The sequence below is a fragment of the Myxine glutinosa genome, chromosome 9 (genome assembly GCF_964187855.1).
Source record: "Myxine glutinosa chromosome 9, kmMyxGlut1.1, whole genome shotgun sequence".
In the NCBI taxonomy this organism is placed as follows: domain Eukaryota; kingdom Metazoa; phylum Chordata; class Myxini; order Myxiniformes; family Myxinidae; genus Myxine; species Myxine glutinosa.
In genome coordinates this window covers 39,896,593-39,913,572 of record NC_136269.1, presented here as the reverse complement: position 1 = coordinate 39,913,572, position 16,980 = coordinate 39,896,593, and the positions used below count along the sequence as shown (strand labels likewise).

The 16,980-nt window shown below is 51.4% G+C and overlaps 1 protein-coding gene across 17 annotated transcripts in view; it reads left to right on the top strand.

Annotated features, from left to right (window-relative positions):
• Nucleotides 1-16,980, top strand: part of LOC137435466 (transcriptional repressor CTCF) — a 167,318-nt gene that overhangs the window by 78,740 nt on the left and 71,598 nt on the right. For 13 of the 17 annotated variants that reach the window (XM_078784292.1, XM_078784293.1, XM_078784291.1 and 10 more), the window contains one exon: nt 16,205-16,541. In XM_078784292.1, coding sequence (XP_078640418.1) covers nt 16,205-16,541 — 337 coding nt within the window. The remainder of the gene's footprint in view (nt 1-16,204; nt 16,542-16,980) is intronic. The other 4 variants (XM_078784296.1, XM_078784295.1, XM_078784289.1 and 1 more) reach the window with 1 other exon arrangement.

Here is a 16,980-nt window from a genome sequence, read left to right as displayed (position 1 = left end):
TGTATTATTATTATTGTCCCCCGCCGCACCGCGGAGCGAAAGGGGGACTATGGTTTTCCCCTCCGTCCGTGCGTCCGTGCGTGCGGGTGTGCGTGCGTGCGTAAGCGAAGGACCGCATTCAAATTTGGTGTGTGGGTGCAATCCACGTCAAAATCCAAGATGGCCGCCGCCATGTATGTCTGATGCCATGTATGTCTGAACCTTGTGAGCTGAATATCTTGAAAAATAAGCGAAGTACCAACTTCTAATCTGGTGTGTGGGTGTATCTAGGCACAAAGAAGAACGCTATTGAACATTGAGTCGCCACGTCAAAATCCAAGATGGCCGCCGCCATATATGTCTGAACCTTGTGAGATGAATATCTTGAAAAATAAGCGAAGTGCCAACTTCTAATTTGGTGGGTGGGTGTATCTCGGCATAAGGAAGAACGCTATTGAAAATTGGGTCGCCACGTCAAAATCCAAGATGGCCGCCACCATATATATGTCTGAACCTTGTGAGCGAAATATCTTGAAAAATAAGCGAAGTACCAACTTCTAATCAGGTGTGTGGGTGTATCTAGGCAAAAGGAAGAAAGCTGTTGAAAATGGGGTCGCCACGTCAAAATCCAAGATGGCCGCCGCCATGTATGTCTGAACCTTGTGAGATGAATATCTTGAAAAATAAGCGAAGTACCAACTTCTAATCTGGTGTGTGGGTGTATCTAGGCACAAGGAAGAACGCTTTTGAAAATTGGGTCGCCACGTCAAAATCCAAGATGGCCGCCGCCAAGTATGTCTGAACCTTGTGAGATGAATATCTTGAAAAATAAGCGAAGTACCAACTTCTAATTTGGTGTGTGGGTGTATCTCGGCATAAGGAAGAAAGCTATTGAAAATTGGGTCGACACGTCAAAATCCAAGATGGCCGCCACCATATATAAGTCTGAACCTTGTGAGCGAAATATCTTGAAAAATAAGCGAAGTACCAACTTCTAATTTGGTGTGTGGGTGTATCTCGGCATAAGGAAGAACGCTATTGAAAATTGGGTCGCCACGTCAAAATCTAAGATGGCCGCCACCATATATAAGTCTGAACCTTGTGAGCGAAATATCTTGAAAAATAAGCGAAGTACCAACTTATAATCTGGTGTGTGGGTGTATCTACGCATAAGGAACAACCCTTTTGAAAATTGGGTCTCCACGTCAAAATCCCAAGATGGCTGTTGCCATGTATGTCTGAACCTTGTGAGCAGAATATCTTGAAAAATAAGCGAGGTACCAACTTCTAATCTGGTGTGTGGGTGTATCTAGGCATACGGAAGAACGCTATTGAACATTGGGTCGCCACGTCAAAATCCAAGATGGCCGCCGCCATATATGTCTGAACCTTGTGAGATGAATATCTTGAAAAATAAGCGAAGTACCAACTTCTAATTTGGGGGGTGGGTGTATCTCGGCATAAGGAAGAACGCTATTGAAAATTGGGTTGCCACGTCAAAATCCAAGATGGCCACCACCATATATATGTCTGAACCTTGTGAGCAAAATATCTTGAAAAATTAGGGAAGTACCAACTTCTAATCAGGTGTGTGGGTGTATCTAGGCACAAGGAAGAACGCTGTTGAAAATTGGGTCGCCACGTCAAAATCAAAGATGGCCGCCGCCATGTATGTCTTGTGAGATGAATATCTTGAAAAATAAGCGAAGTACCAACTTCTAATCTGGTGTGTGGGTGTATCTAGGCACAAGGAAGAACGCTATTGAAAATTGGGTCGCCACGTCAAAATCCAAGATGGCCGCCGCCATGTATGTCTGAACCTTGTGAGATGAATATCTTGAAAAATAAGCGAAGTACCAACTTCTAATTTGGTGTGTGGGTGTATCTCGGCATAAGGAAGAACGCTATTGAAAATTGGGTCGCCACGTCAAAATCCAAGATGGCCGCCACCATATATAAGTCTGAACCTTGTGAGCGAAATATCTTGAAAAATAAGCGAAGTACCAACTTATAATCTGGTGTGTGGGTGTATCTACGCATGAGGAACAACCCTTTTGAAAATTGGGTCTCCACGTCAAAATCCAAGATGGCAGCTGCCATGTACGTCTGAACCTTGTGAGCGGACTATCTTGAAAAATAAGCGAGGTACTAACTTCTAATCTGGTGTGTGGGTGTATCTAGGCATAAGGAAGAACGCTATTGAAAATTGGGTCACCACGTCAAAATCCAAGATGGCCGCCTTGCGTCTTCCACTTTGTCAACTCGCATCACTTCACCGACGGGGGACCTAGGCGTAACGCTTGTTCTCAAAAGGTTTATTATTCAGGAACAGCTATCTAAAGTTAAAAAGGTTAACTCAAAATGATACAGGAAACCGAACCAGAAGACGAGGTGGTGAAGAGGAAGAGGCGGCGCGAGCAAAGTTGGAGAAGACGCGTGACGTCAAGGCTCCATAGTGAGGCTGGTCTACCGAAAGTCGCGAGGGAATTTTGAGTTCCTTGAAGGGACATCCGGCGATAGGAATTATCGCTGGAGTGGAAAATCTGCGGTCAGATTTGGGCGCTGAGATTTCGACGAATCCTCGCCTCGTCGCATCGGCTCAAGTAAGAGCCGTCGGCCATTTTGAACCCCGCGCTTCGGACACCTACAAAGGTTTTGCCTCGCGTCATCTTCACCCCAACATCCTACCGTTTGTCGGGGATGTGTGTGTGCGACCGCTTCGTCTCCAATTACGTTGCGGTTCGTTGAGTGAGCGGTGAAGGTGCCCCTCTGAAGGGCGCCGTTGTACAGTTTCGGCGGGGCGATCACCATTGTCAACTGTACGCGATTCGAATATCGACTGGAGAGCGAGATTCGGGTTTCGACTGGATATCGTTCTAGTGACCGCTGGAGCGAATCACATTCGCCTTGGAAAAGGTTATAGAGACATTGAGGAGTGTCAGTTTCACTCACTGGGAGCGCAATGAGTTATCTGACTTTATTGATTGTATATAGAGTGCACTCTTCATTGCCATTTGTTGTACCGTTATTCCTGTGTGATTTTCAATATATTGTTACGGACACGACTTAGATGTTATGATGGGCCGAGCGGAATGGCCGCCGTGTTCGCACAAGTTACCCGATTATACTCGAACGTTGGCCGAGTCGCGCTACGCTAGATCAATGAAGGAAAGGACACAACGGCTAGGTTAAATGACACGACACCAGGGGTACAGTTCTCAAGGCCTCCGGAGGAGGTTATATTAGTTCGGAACGTTTAGATTACAGGGATGAGAGAGACAGCATAGAAAGATAGGCACTTAATTACGGTCTTAATAGTAACCCCGACAGACGACAGATAAACGGGACAAAACTGACTCACACGGGGATTGATGGCAAGGAGGGGCAGGTATTCGATGGCTCAAGGTGCACCTTGGCTCAGGGGCAAAATCGACCCGGTCCGGTCCAAAGATGCGGGGAGGTCGCTCAGCGCTCGGAGGTCGCGACTTGCCTTTCCAAGCTGGGGGCGCATCTCACGTCACGTCCGGTAAGTCGCTGCGCATATCCGTCGCGGAGTGACACGCCCTCGGCTCGTTAGCTCCGCCCCAGATGGAATCGGCCCGCCACTTCTCACTGGCTGCGGGGGGTTACCGGGCTCCGCCCCTGACGAGGAGCTGACAGCCAGCCCCTTCGTGGTAACCCCGTGGAGCGCATGGGCAATGGCGGCTAACCAAGCCGGAGTGAGGACGCACACTCCCCGCGCCGCGCCGCGCCGCCCCCCTCTGTTGTTGTAGTTGTTGTTGTAGTTGTTGTTGTTGTTGTTGTTTCATGAGGAAGATGGGAGGAGGTATGGGGAGGTCCTAAACTCACTACTGGTGCCATACAATCACATTCTGGTGCAACGAAGAGTCAGAATTAATGGAAACGAGTCCTTAACTGACATAGACTAAGAATAACTAGCAAGATGTCCGAAAGTTGTCTACGTGAGATGCGGTGGACCTGGGCACGACATTTAATGGGGGAAAAAGGGGAAGGTCGGTTCTACAGAGTGTTGTTTACAGACAATGGGACTAGGGAATGGGGGATTGGGGATAGTTGGGGAGTATTGGGGAAATAGGGGAATATTTACAAGCGGATATGGATGGAGGCCAAATCCCATATCCGCAACATTGCACCCTTCTCTACCCTCGGGGCGGCCCGACCCGATAAATTTTTACCTACTTTAGTGTGGCACTCAGATGTAGTTCCCTCTACTATTAACTCTACCCTGAGTGCGACAGTTTTACAGATATTCACAAATGAGTAAATATGTCCCCCTGCGACGTTGCACCCTTCTCCTCACAGAAACACACCCACAGGATAACCGAATCGCGGAAAGAATTCGCAAACTAAACATACAGCCGGTAGGGAGCATTATTTACATAAGACTACGCTGATATTTACACTACGATCCAGGACCTGTTTTTGGAGGAACACATGCAGATGTTATGCATAGAGAGAGCACGCATGCCAGCATCGATACACCAACCCACGAGTGCTCTGTGGCCTTACGGCCTTTAATAATGTGCAGAGCACCCCTTCCAAGCACCAAAAGCACCACCCCAGCACCAATCGGTGCACCAATAAAATGTTTAATAATCATGGTGTGGTGTCGCAGCCGGCCGATGTTCTGCCTCTGGTCTTGCCTTCATGTGGTGCACTTGGCCTTCTTGCTTCTTTAAAAATAAAGAAAGGCGCCAACCGCGTCCATTTCCTATTTGTGGCCGTCAGGGGGCCAACTATTAGTGGTTCACCTGTTTGGCATAGGTGCCACGTTGACCCAGAGGTCCATCAATGGGTGGTGCTTGGCCGCAAAAGAACTGCGGTCCATGGTGGGCGGCCACAAACATTGCGGTCCATATGGTGTATCGATCCAGGCAGCAAGCAGCGAAAGTGCAGGCCCACAACTGCGGAGCCAGCCCCTCTCTCTCCTCTCTCTCTGCCCCAAAGCCAGATCCTCGGAGGTGGGAGACAAAAGAAAAGACAAGTGAGTAAGGTGGTAAGGGCGCAAAAGTGCACGCAATGTAAGGTAATGCACACTGGGGGCACATGGGAACCAGGTGAGACAGGTACGTTCCTACCGTACGCTCCCCCCCACCAGGTAACCTACATTGCCCCTCCCTTACCCCTTACTGTATCCACAAAACACAACACTACCCATAAACATCTACTTTACAAATCAACAAACGTCCCTACTGTCTTCCCCGTTCCTCCCATAAACCAAATTCGTCTTCTCTCCCTCCTAACCAATCAAATTTGCCATTTTCAACTCCCATCAAAATTTGCCATCTCCAACTGAACATCAAAATTTGCCATTACCAATTCATCATCAGTCCCTCCTAAGGAGGGAGAGATGGAATCACCCCAATGTCTCATCCACGTCGTGATGCGTCTCACAAATCCTCACAGCAATTCTCATTTCCTGCAACAGAACAAAGAAAACACAGGTGTGGAGTCATCATCATCACCTCAGGTAAGTGGCTGCGTATGGTGCGACAGGTTCATCAATCCTAACTATTTCCTAAATGACTTTAACAACTTTACATTACCCGGGGTCTTTCTCCTGCCAAACCATTGGCCCTCTTACACTATGGGTTCTAAAAACCAATTCCCATTGACCAAACTGTGGTGCTTTTCAATTTGGGGTCTCACTCCCCCGATTCATCTCCCGGTGCCCTCGCACAATTTCTGGACTGTGGCGTGTACCTCTCCCAGCGGGTCTACCCACCTGCACACCTCCACCACTGCAGTTGCCTCCGAGCTTACCTGCTCCTTACCCTAACCTAACTACCTGGGGAAGGCCCTCTGGCGCTCTCCCCACTCGGTGCCCTCTCTGGCACTGGGCTACCCGGGTCCGTCCTCCGGATCCTCGGGCCCCACTGACACTAACGGCTCCCAGAGCCCACCTGCGGCCTCACCTGGCCGACATCCTCACAGTGGTGGAGTGCCCAAACCAACTACACACACTAACAGGCTACACGCCCAGCCATTTCCACAACACTAATGCACCCATCCACAATACCATTCTGCAACCGCACCACAAATGCCAATATCCAACCACAATTTACCTATACCCTCTACCTAACACTTACACTACCCGCCCCGGGTACTCGTGAAAGGGGTCCACTCTTCCCCCATTCACACCTTCGCACCATGCACACCACTCCGTACCACTTACTCCAACTCTCTCCACACCACTCATTCTCTGCTCCATATATTCCACACACCTGTGCTCTCACACCTGGTGCCACCTGCACCCTTCTCTCCCCAAGCGCATTCGCGCTGATCCACACACTCACTACTCATACACTGCTCCACTCACCTGTCCAGTTGCACACCTGTGCAATCACACCTGTTCAATTCTCACACAGCATCATCTCATCTAACTACTCCCCTCTGAAACTTGCGCTTCCCAGTCGTCCCTTTAAACTATTGCGCTCCCACGTCATTATCATCCACACTAATCTACCTGCGTCCCCACTACAGGTATCAGTCACTAACTAACCTTAACGTTACCTAATGTCATCTTCGCTAGATCCCTACAATATAACCTAACCCACCCGGGCTAGTTTTCACTGCCATACACCCCATAAGCTATTGCTCCTTTGCCCCACTTTATATGGGAAGGGTGGCAAGGATGCCACCCTTACCCACCGGGCCCATCGCTCATCAATCCCCCAGTCCTCTGGCACTAATAAGCCCCCCCTTATTCAGAGGTACTGGGTCCCGCCTCGGCATCTAAAGCCGAGGCAATCCACGGGGGCGCCTGCTCGCCGGTGTGAGGTCTTATCCGGTCGGCGTGGACGATCCGAGGGAGGGCTCGTGGCCCCATTTTGATCTTAATGACCACGTCACAGATTTGCGACAGGACGACTCCTGGGCCTTGCCAGGGGGAGGTGAGTTTTGGGCACCTTCCCTTCCGCCTCCGGGGATTAAAGAACCAAATCTTCATCCCCGGAGCGTATTGACTCCCCTGGCTCCGGTCGTCGTACCTGCGCTTCATCTTTTCCCCCGCCAGATGGAGTTGGCGGCGGGCGAAGGCATGGACTAGCTCCATGCCTTCCTCTAGGTGACGTGCGTACCCCTCCCTCGGCGGGTTAACCACTGTGTCTGGCACGGGACCGCATAGCAAGTCGGCGGGAGCCCGTAACTCCCGCCCATACATAAGCAACGCTGGACTGCATGCGGTGGCCCCGTGCTGGCTGGTTCGGTAGGCCATGAGCAAATAAGGGAGATGTTCGTCCCAGACATCCTGACGGGTGGCGGTGAACAGTGCCAGTTGTTGGATTAGAGTTCGGTTGAATCTTTCCACCATCCCGTCAGATTGAGGTCTTAAAGGCGTTGTCCTGGTTTTCCGAATTGACAGGAGACTGCACACATCTTTTAGCAATTTGCTCTCAAAATTTCGTCCCTGGTCGGTGTGCAACTCCTGTGGAATCCCATGCCGGCACACAAATCCTTCCACGAAGGCCTGCGCTACCACCCCTGCTTCTTGGTTGGGGAGGGCGTAGGCCTCCGGCCACTTGGTGAAGTAGTCCATCACAACGAGGATGTACTTATTACCTAGGCGGGTGCGGGGTAGTGGGCCTAGGATATCCATGGCCACCCGCTCTTTGTCCTGCCCAAATGGCCGCCGGAGCGGGTACCATGCACCTGTTGCAATATGACGTTCTTGAATTTGTCAGGGACTATCACCAGCCAGGAAGTTCTATCAGAGGGAACCTCCACCCACTTGCGATACAAGATGTTGCCTTTCAATTCCAGGGTCTGCCACTGAGCCCAATACGCCTTTGTTTGCGCCCCGAGGGGGGTGACCTCTTCCCCCTTTGGTCTTTGCCCCAATTTGACCCATTGGAACACCGGCCCCAGAACAGGATCCTCCTGCTGGGCCGTGCTCCAAGCCAACTCTCCAAATTCCTCGTCCGCGGTTAGTGGCAAAATTGGCCCTCTCACCCGGGTTGCCCGGACGACGAGAATCGGGGCGGAATCGCCCAATTGCTCCCTCTCCTCGTGTCTCGCACAAAATTTACAGTTTTCCCCCAGACAAGGACGCCGAGAGAGTGCGTCCGCATTACCATGGGCCTTCCCGGTCCTATGGGCCACATCAAAATCGTACTGCTGCAACTTTTCCAACCACCTTGCAATTTGGCCCTCCGGTTCCTTGAACCGAAGGAGCCATTGCAAGGAGGAATGGTCAGTTCTAACCCAAAATTTCCGCCCGTACAGGTACGGGTGGAAATGGTTCATGGCAGCCAGCATGGCCAATAACTCTTTGCGAGTGACGCAATAATTTCGCTCGGGCCTACTTAAGGCCCGACTATAGTAACCAATCACTCTCTCCACGCCCTCCTGTGTCTGAGACAAAACTGCGCCCAATCCTTCCTGGCTCGCATCCGTGTCCAGGGTAAATGCCCCGTCACTAGTGGGGTAAGCTAGAAGGGGTGCGGATGTTAGACACCCCTTCAATTTTTGGAAGGCCTCGTGGCACTCCCGTGTCCAATTAAATCGCGTCCCCTTCTCCGTAAGCCGGTGGAGGGGACGGGCCAACTCCGCAAATTTCGCCACAAAGCGCCGGTAGTAGGAGCAGAGTCCCAAAAATCCCCGCACCTCTTTGATGGTACGTGGTGCGGGCCACTCCTCTACCGCTTTAATTTTGTCTGGGTCCGTTTTTACCCCCTCGCGGCCGATCACGTGACCTAGATAGGCCACCTCTCTTGCAAACAAAGTGCACTTACTCGGGTTCAGCTTCAACCCTGCCTGTCTGAGGCACCCGAACACCTGGTCCAAATTAGCTACTGCCTGGGGGAACGTTTGGGCATGTACCAGGACGTCATCCAGGTACACCAGGCATGATTGCCATGGCATGCCGCCTAGTACATGCTCCATCAATCTTTCAAAGGTGGCGGGGGCGTTACACAAACCAAACGGCATCACAGTAAACTGATACAGTCCCTTACCTGTGGAAAATGCCGTTTTCTCCTTCCCTGCCCTATCCATCTCCACCTGCCAATACCCACTCTTGAGGTCCAAAGTTGTGAACCAATTTGAGCCCGCAACGGCATCGAGGGTGTCATCAATCCTTGGCAGGGGATATGAGTCCTTGAGTGTCACGTTGTTTAGCTGGCGATAGTCCACGCAGAACCGCGTGGTCCCATCCTTCTTTTTGACCAGCACAACAGGTGACATCCAAGGACTTCCCGAGGGCTCGATCACACCTGCGTCGAGCATTTTTTCAACCTGCTCGTCAGCTTCCGCCCTCTTGCTCCAAGGGAGCCGTCGGGCGGCCTGACGAATAGGCCGGGCCTCACCGGTGTGGATCTGATGTTTCACCAGGCCCGTACGTCCAATATCCTCGGTGGACAGGGAGAAGAGGTCCAAATGGGACCCAACCAGTTTGTGTAAGGCCTCCCTCTGGGTACCTCCCAACTCTACGCTACTACGATTTACCATCTCGCAAATGGGATCGGGCCAATTCCTTCTTCTTATTGAAGGCTCCCCCCGGGGTCGGCTCGGCTGGACGTTCTCGCCCCTCACTGTCGCGACTTCCTCAACTGGGGTGCAGCCAGCTACCCTCGTGCCCCTTACTATAGTGCGTGGTTCTGTACTCATATTTATTACTCGGACGGCCACTACCGGTCCGTCCGTTTTTACAAGGGTGCGGCCCACGATTAAACCCGGTATGGACTGCGCTGCCACCGGTTCGACCAGGCCGCAGGACTCCTGCCACGTTGGGCGAGCTGCCCACCGGGCCGGCACTATCGCCTCGGCCCTTGGGGGGATGGTCACGGCCTCGGAAGCCTCCAGCTCCGCTCTCTCGGCCGTGCTCACTCCCCCTAACGGCAGCTCCTCTACTCCCACCTGCAGGATCCCCCGGCACAAGTCAATTTTACAGCCGCTGGCAGTCAACAGGTCCAACCCTATTAAACATGGGTCGCACACCTCCGCCACCCAAACATCTATCTCCCTCCTTACCGACCCTAACTTGAGGGTCACAGAACCACGCCCTATGATCGGGGCCGTTACCCCGGTAGCAAGCTGCAAACTATAATTTTGCAGGCGCTGGATCTTATCCCAGCCACCTGCGCTCGAATCAAGGACCACAGGGCTGATGATCGTGGCGCTAGCTCCTGTGTCCACTACGGCGTCTACCCCACGCCGGCAATTTTGCATCTAATTGTCAGGCTACCGGTTCCAATTTGGCCACAATAAATGACCTGTCGCGTCAATGAGGGCTCTCCTCCATCCTCTGCTGCCGAACACCGCCCTACGTGCCCGACACCTTCTAGTTTCCTGGGGTCTGGCGGGGGGTGTCTGGGGTCGGCTAACCCGCTCCCCCCTGGGCGGAGTTGAGGACCTCAACCGCCGGGGATCATCCCGGCGCGTGGCTCGACAGTGCCGCGCCAGGTGACCCAGACGGTTGCAAGTATAGCACCTCACCTGGTAAGGTGCTTGTCTCCGGAATTCCAAATTTCCCCCCCTGTAGGTCCGAATTGGGTTACCCGCTCGTGGTCCACCGCGGACCACCTCCGGGGCCGCCTGCCATGGTCCAGGTCCCGCCAGGCGCTGGTCCACCAGCCTCCGGACCATGCCCGCCAGGTCAGGACTCACGTCGGGGGCGGGCCCCCTAAGGGGTCCGCCCTCCATCGGGGGTCCTACCTGGCGGACCGCCATTGCGAGACGCTCGCCCCCCCGGGCCAGGGGCCTCGCTGCTTCCCAACGGGCCGCAGCGTCAGCCGCCTGGCTCAGAGTCTGCGGGCGCCACATGGCGAGCTGTTGCCGGAGCTCAATATCCGGGAGGGCCTGGATAAAATGGTCCAGCGCCAGGCTTTCCCGGGAATCCGCTGCCATGCTAGCATGTGCAATCCCCACTGCGCGGCGAATGTCGTGGGCAAGTTCCCCGATGGCTTCCTGGGGCTTGCGTTTTCGCAGCGCGAGCTGAGCTTTAACAAGCTCGCTCTGCTGTTCAATGCCGAATCGATTAATTAGGGCGTCGCGGAGGGCTGGCAGGGTGAGAGCACCCGCTGGTAATGCCGTCAGCACCTCCGCCGCCGCGCCGCGCAATGCGGCCACCAGGTGTACTCCACCTTCGTCCTCACCCCAACCGTTGCCCTTACACACACAGTCGAACTGCGCCAGGTACGCGCGTAGATCACTCTTGCCGTCATACGGCGCGAGTGGGACCTTGTGGGACCACCTCGTATGCGAGTCGTTGCCCTCCTGCCGGACCCCGTGCGTCGCCCCTTGCGGGGTCAGCGCGGGGCCGAGCCGTCCGGGCCCCCACAGTACATTACCCCCAAGGGGCTCTCGTGCCTCCCCGGTCCCTCTAACAACTACCCCCGTTGGTGTCGATGCATGGGTCACACTTCCGCAACCCGCTACCCATTCCATACCACCACAACCTTGCTTACCCACACCTCGCACCTCTCGTTCCATACCCTCCGGACCAGCCATACACCTCACTCGTGGCCTCTCACGAACATCCGGGTCTATCTCGACCCCCAAGCTTATTAAATCACCTCGCGCATCATACGCACGACCATATTGGTCACCACTTACACCGGGTCCTCTTTCTCTTCGCTTCTCCTCCATCACCTGCGAATCCCTCATCCGGTTAATGAGCACATCATCACGATCCGAACACAGACTTTGGACCAATTCTTTTACTTCCTCCTTTATCTCTTTCTTATCCTCTCTCCGTCGCTTCTTAATTTCGCTCACCCCTTCTTCCACTTCTTCTAATTTCTGCTTCACCTCCTTCATCTCCTCGTGCGCCCCTTTAAGTTCTTCCTCTAACTCCACTTTATTTTTTTCTATGTGCTCCCGCACCTCCCGCTCTTTAACCTCCATCACCTCTACCACCTTGTCCATTTTCCTCGTCAGGTCCTCATGTACCGTCTGACACTCTTTTTTAATTACCCCTACGTCCTTTTTCATCTCCTTCTGTGTCGATTTTAAACCCTCTATTACCGCTGTGTTCTTCTTTACCTGGTCCCCCAACTCCTTTTGTCCCACTGTCAGTTGCTCTACTCCCAGCGTCAACTCCTCTATACCCCCTTGCAATTTTACAGTCCCCTTTCTCACCTCCTTCTCCATGCGCTCCTTACAGTGCCTCACCTCCTCGCGCACTCCTCCGACCTCCTCACTCACACCTCTTCTGATCTCCTCTCCCATCACTTGCATCTCCTGCCCAGATGCCACCCTCATCTGCTCCATTTCCTCCCTGTGAGCATCCAGTTTGGTCTCTACCCCCATTCTGACCCCCTCTATCTGCTGCCCCATTTGTTTAACTTCCCTTTCCGCTTGGTCCCTCATGTCCCTCAATTTGCCTTCCATCCTGTTTTCTAACCCCTCTAACCCCTTTTGCATCCCTTCCATTTGATTCTCTTGAGCGGCCATTCTGTTTTCTACCCCCATTAACCCCTCCTGTATTTCCCCTAATCTATCGTCTAATTTCCCAAATTTCTTGTCTAATCCCTTAAAATTATTGTCTAATCCCTTAATATTATTGTCTAATCCCTCACCAGTACCCCTCGCTTCGTCCCTCATTACCCCCATTTGGCCCTCCAATCGCTCACCCTGAGCATCCATCCGGTTCCCCATTACCCCCATTTGGTTTCCCATTACCCCCATTTGGCCCTCCAATCGCTCACTGTCAGCCCTCATTCCCACAATTTGGTTTCCCAACCGCTCACCCAATCGCTCAAGTTGGCTCCCCATACTCATCTGTACAGCTGCCTGTAGCTGCGCAATGAGGGCCTGCATGTCAATCGGCTGCATGTTAAAGCCCGTTGATACAGCGGGCTCGGCTACCGCGCGCTCTTGCGAGGCGCCATTTTGCGCGCCCGCAACGTCGGGCGCAACGACGCTATTTTGTGCGTCTGCTACCCTCACTGCTTCGCTCTCCTCTTGTCCCTCATTTTGGTCCTGGATCGACCCTGCCTCACTCTCCTCTACCGGACCCCAGCCGACTTGGTCTGCCATAGCGCGACTTTCAAAATTCGGGTTTTTATATTTTGTAAAACACAATCAAATTTCGCCGTTATAATTTCGAGCGCGTAAAACGCGCTCCGGATCGAATCTCACTCCTCGACACCAATTGTTACCCTAATGGTACAATTGGTGTTCCAAAATTTGGGCTAAATGAATTTAGTCCCAGGTCCGAATCCGACACTCCTGACACCAATTGTTACGGACACGACTTAGATGTTATGATGGGCCGAGCGGAATGGCTGCCGTGTTCGCACAAGTTACCCGATTATACTCCAACGTTGGCCGAGTCGCGCTACGCTAGATCAATGAAGGAAAGGACACAACGGCTAGGTTAAATGACACGACACCAGGGGTACAGTTCTCAAGGCCTCCGGAGGAGGTTATATTAGTTCGGAACGTTTAGATTACAGGGATGAGAGAGACAGCATAGAAAGATAGGCACTTAATTACGGTCTTAATAGTAACCCCGACAGACGACAGATAAACGGGACAAAACTGACTCACACGGGGATTGATGGCAAGGAGGGGCAGGTATTCGATGGCTCAAGGTGCACCTTGGCTCAGGGGCAAAATCGACCCGGTCCGGTCCAAAGATGCGGGGAGGTCGCTCAGCGCTCGGAGGTCGCGACTTGCCTTTCCAAGCTGGGGGCGCATCTCACGTCACGTCCGGTAAGTCGCTGCGCATATCCGGCGGGGAGTGACACGCCCTCGGCTCGTTAGCTCCGCCCCAGATGGAATCGGCCCGCCGCTTCTCACTGGCTGCGGGGGGTTACCGGGCTCCGCCCCTGACGAGGAGCTGACAGCCAGCCCCTTCGTGGTAACCCCGTGGAGCGCATGGGCAATGGCGGCTAACCAAGCCGGAGTGAGGACGCACACTCCCCGCGCCGCACCGCGCCGCCCCCCTCTGTTGTTGTAGTTGTTGTTGTAGTTGTTGTTGTTGTTGTTTCATGAGGAAGATGGGAGGAGGTATGGGGAGGTCCTAAACTCACTACTGGTGCCATACAATCACATTCTGGTGCAACGAAGAGTCAGAATTAATGGAAACGAGTCCTTAACTGACATAGACTAAGAATAACTAGCAAGATGTCCGAAAGTTGTCTACGTGAGATGCGGTGGACCTGGGCACGACATTTAATGGGGGAAAAAGGGGAAGGTCGGTTCTACAGAGTGTTGTTTACAGACAATGGGACTAGGGAATGGGGGATTGGGGATAGTTGGGGAGTATTGGGGAAATAGGGGAATATTTACAAGCGGATATGGATGGAGGCCAAATCCCATATCCGCAACAATATTATTTGTTCATTTATAATAATCATTGGTGTGGTTTCACTATTGATTTCTAACACAGAGTAACATATTTTTCTGCCGTGGCTCCTCTCGGGGTTCGGAGGTGTACCGAGACCAGGAGATCGTAGACGTAGAGGAACACGTAACAATATGTAGTCCACTTGATTGTGTTTGTATCACAGATTGTTAAAATAATGTCCTGTCCGTGGCCGATGAAAACCGGCCTCAGACGAATAGCCGAAACGAGCTTCAACTCCGATGCGTGTTTTGAACCTTGCAGGGATTGTTTTTGGCGCTGAGGGAAAGGCCCGAAGCCTTATCTAATCGGGAACACATGGGGTTAATTCGAACCCACAAACGAAGAAACGAAACAAGACAAACATGATTTAATGAAACAAGTAAAATTCAACAAATTATGATTTAATGAAAATAAATGCAAACAATTAAAATGAATGCGAGGTAAAAACTATTTCCTAATTTGAGACGTCTCCATTCAGACTCATATACAAACAAGGGGGAAAGATAAATAAAAATAACTTCCCTTACTGTAGGGCTGACCCTCGGCTCTGGGCCCCAAAGTGAGTCGAGGACACGTTGGTCGTTGCCGCCAGTGTAGCCGTTTGTGCGAGACGGGCCCCAATAATGGCGCCGAACCCGCGCATCAGAAAATGCCCAGGTGCGAGCAGGCATTCAACGAGCCCTTCCTCGCTTCCACCACCAAGTGCAGCATGGCCTCAGCTCCCACGAAAGACACCACAGTCCAATGACACCCCCCTCCTCCAATGTTGCAAAAACTTCACAATGCTCTGAAGGTTCTCTGCATGAGCGTGGACGAAAAGAGCTACCGTCCGCCACGCAGCCAGGACCAGAAGAGAGCGTGAGGGACAAAGATGGCGAGACGGCGTCTTTTTCCCTTCAGCTCTGGAATGTTTGACCGCTGACGTCACACTCTGTCCAATCACCGAGCGCTATTCAATCATCCTATCACTCCTCCACCAATCACAAAGGTCGGGGTGTGGTCTCCTCGTTATGAGTCGTCGGGGCGGAGTCTAATCTCTGTTCGGGAATGTTCGGATGACGTTGGGGTTTACTTGTCGATCGGCAAATGCTGGTTCTGTCGGCCCCGGCGGCGTTGTGAGCGAATGAGTCCATTGCCTGGCCCGCTGAGTTTTATAAGAACATTAGGGAAAAACACAGGAAGGCAAGCACGTACAAGGGAATTTAACCTTACATGTAGCTACATATAGCATTACATGTAGCATTATATAGCATATAGAATCTACCTAGATAGCACAACTCCACTCCTCAGTGTGGAGACACCGAAACACTTAACCGGACATTCGACCCTACTTAGATGCATCGAGATGGCTTCTTCTTCCATGCGACACTCGGAGCATGCTAATTTATACAATTCTGACTTTCCTAAGGTATTTAATTGTTTACCCCCACAAACATAACAATACAGTCTGTTTGGTGTTCATATTATTCTGACATGGCATTGTATGTTGTTCTGTTCGTTTTGGAATGTTTGAGTCGATTTTTATTTTTGTTATCCCTTTCAAAATTGATGTATTTCTCATGGAATATATTTTTAGTGGTCATCTCCATAATCACATGTGAAGATAATTTTGATCTTGTGTGTCCCATACAGACAGACACCTTTTCTTTCTTCACTCTCATCGTCGTCCTTAATTTTTCTCACCATAGTTGGTTGAGGCAAAAAATGCATTTCAAGTCATTACACATTTAAAAGCTTCAACTGGGATATGCAGGAAGAGAGCAATGCAATAGAGTTGCACCATTGCATAGACTTTTACATCATTGCAAGCAACATAAATGTATGCTCGAGTTTGGTCCTTGGTTGTTGTTGTTGTTGTCGTTTGTTTCTTTCAGCTGATGCTTTCTTCCCGTTGTTTTAAACTCACTCTAGAGAACAACACACTTCATTTGCGGTTTGCAGATGTCTGAGCAGCAGCAAGGACAAAGTGGAACTGTTGATGACACTGCTAATGCTGTTAACGAAGGCACTACTGTCCAAGGTGGCATGGCCCTTACTGTTCAGGCACTGCAGGCCCTCCAGCACGTGACTGTTGATCAAGGCAACAGCGATGATACGCACATAATTACACTGCATCCTGTAAGCCTGGAGGAAGCAACATCTGGGGGTGCTTCCTCTCTAAGTGCCATCACCCTTGTGAGGTTACCGACCGAAGAAACCGGTACCACCATGCATCGCCTATCTACCAATCCTGGGATTATGGCTGCAGGTGATCTTTGCACACAAGCCATTTGGTTTGAAGCTTGGGTCGTAAGTGGAAATGGAATTCTGAAACTGCCGCAAAATGTACATTCTGTACGCCTGTTATATATAGTTCTATGCTTTAATGTAATCATTTTGTTCGAGTTCATTTTAGTTTATATATGTGTATTATTTTATATTATATTATATTAGTTTAGTTTATATTAGTAATCATGCATACATAATTTTAGAATGTTACAAAGCAACTAAAATAGGAAGTATCCCGACTTTTCTTAGGAGCCAATTAGGTTGAACAGATAGTATGTGCAGGTGAATAGGTGAATATATAATGGGTGGCGTAGCAATGGCCCACCCGATCCACATTGTGGAAGGGAGTATTTACATTGGACCACTTCCTATTGCATAACTCTTGTTTTAAGCTGAATAGGACATTGTGTTTAACTCTC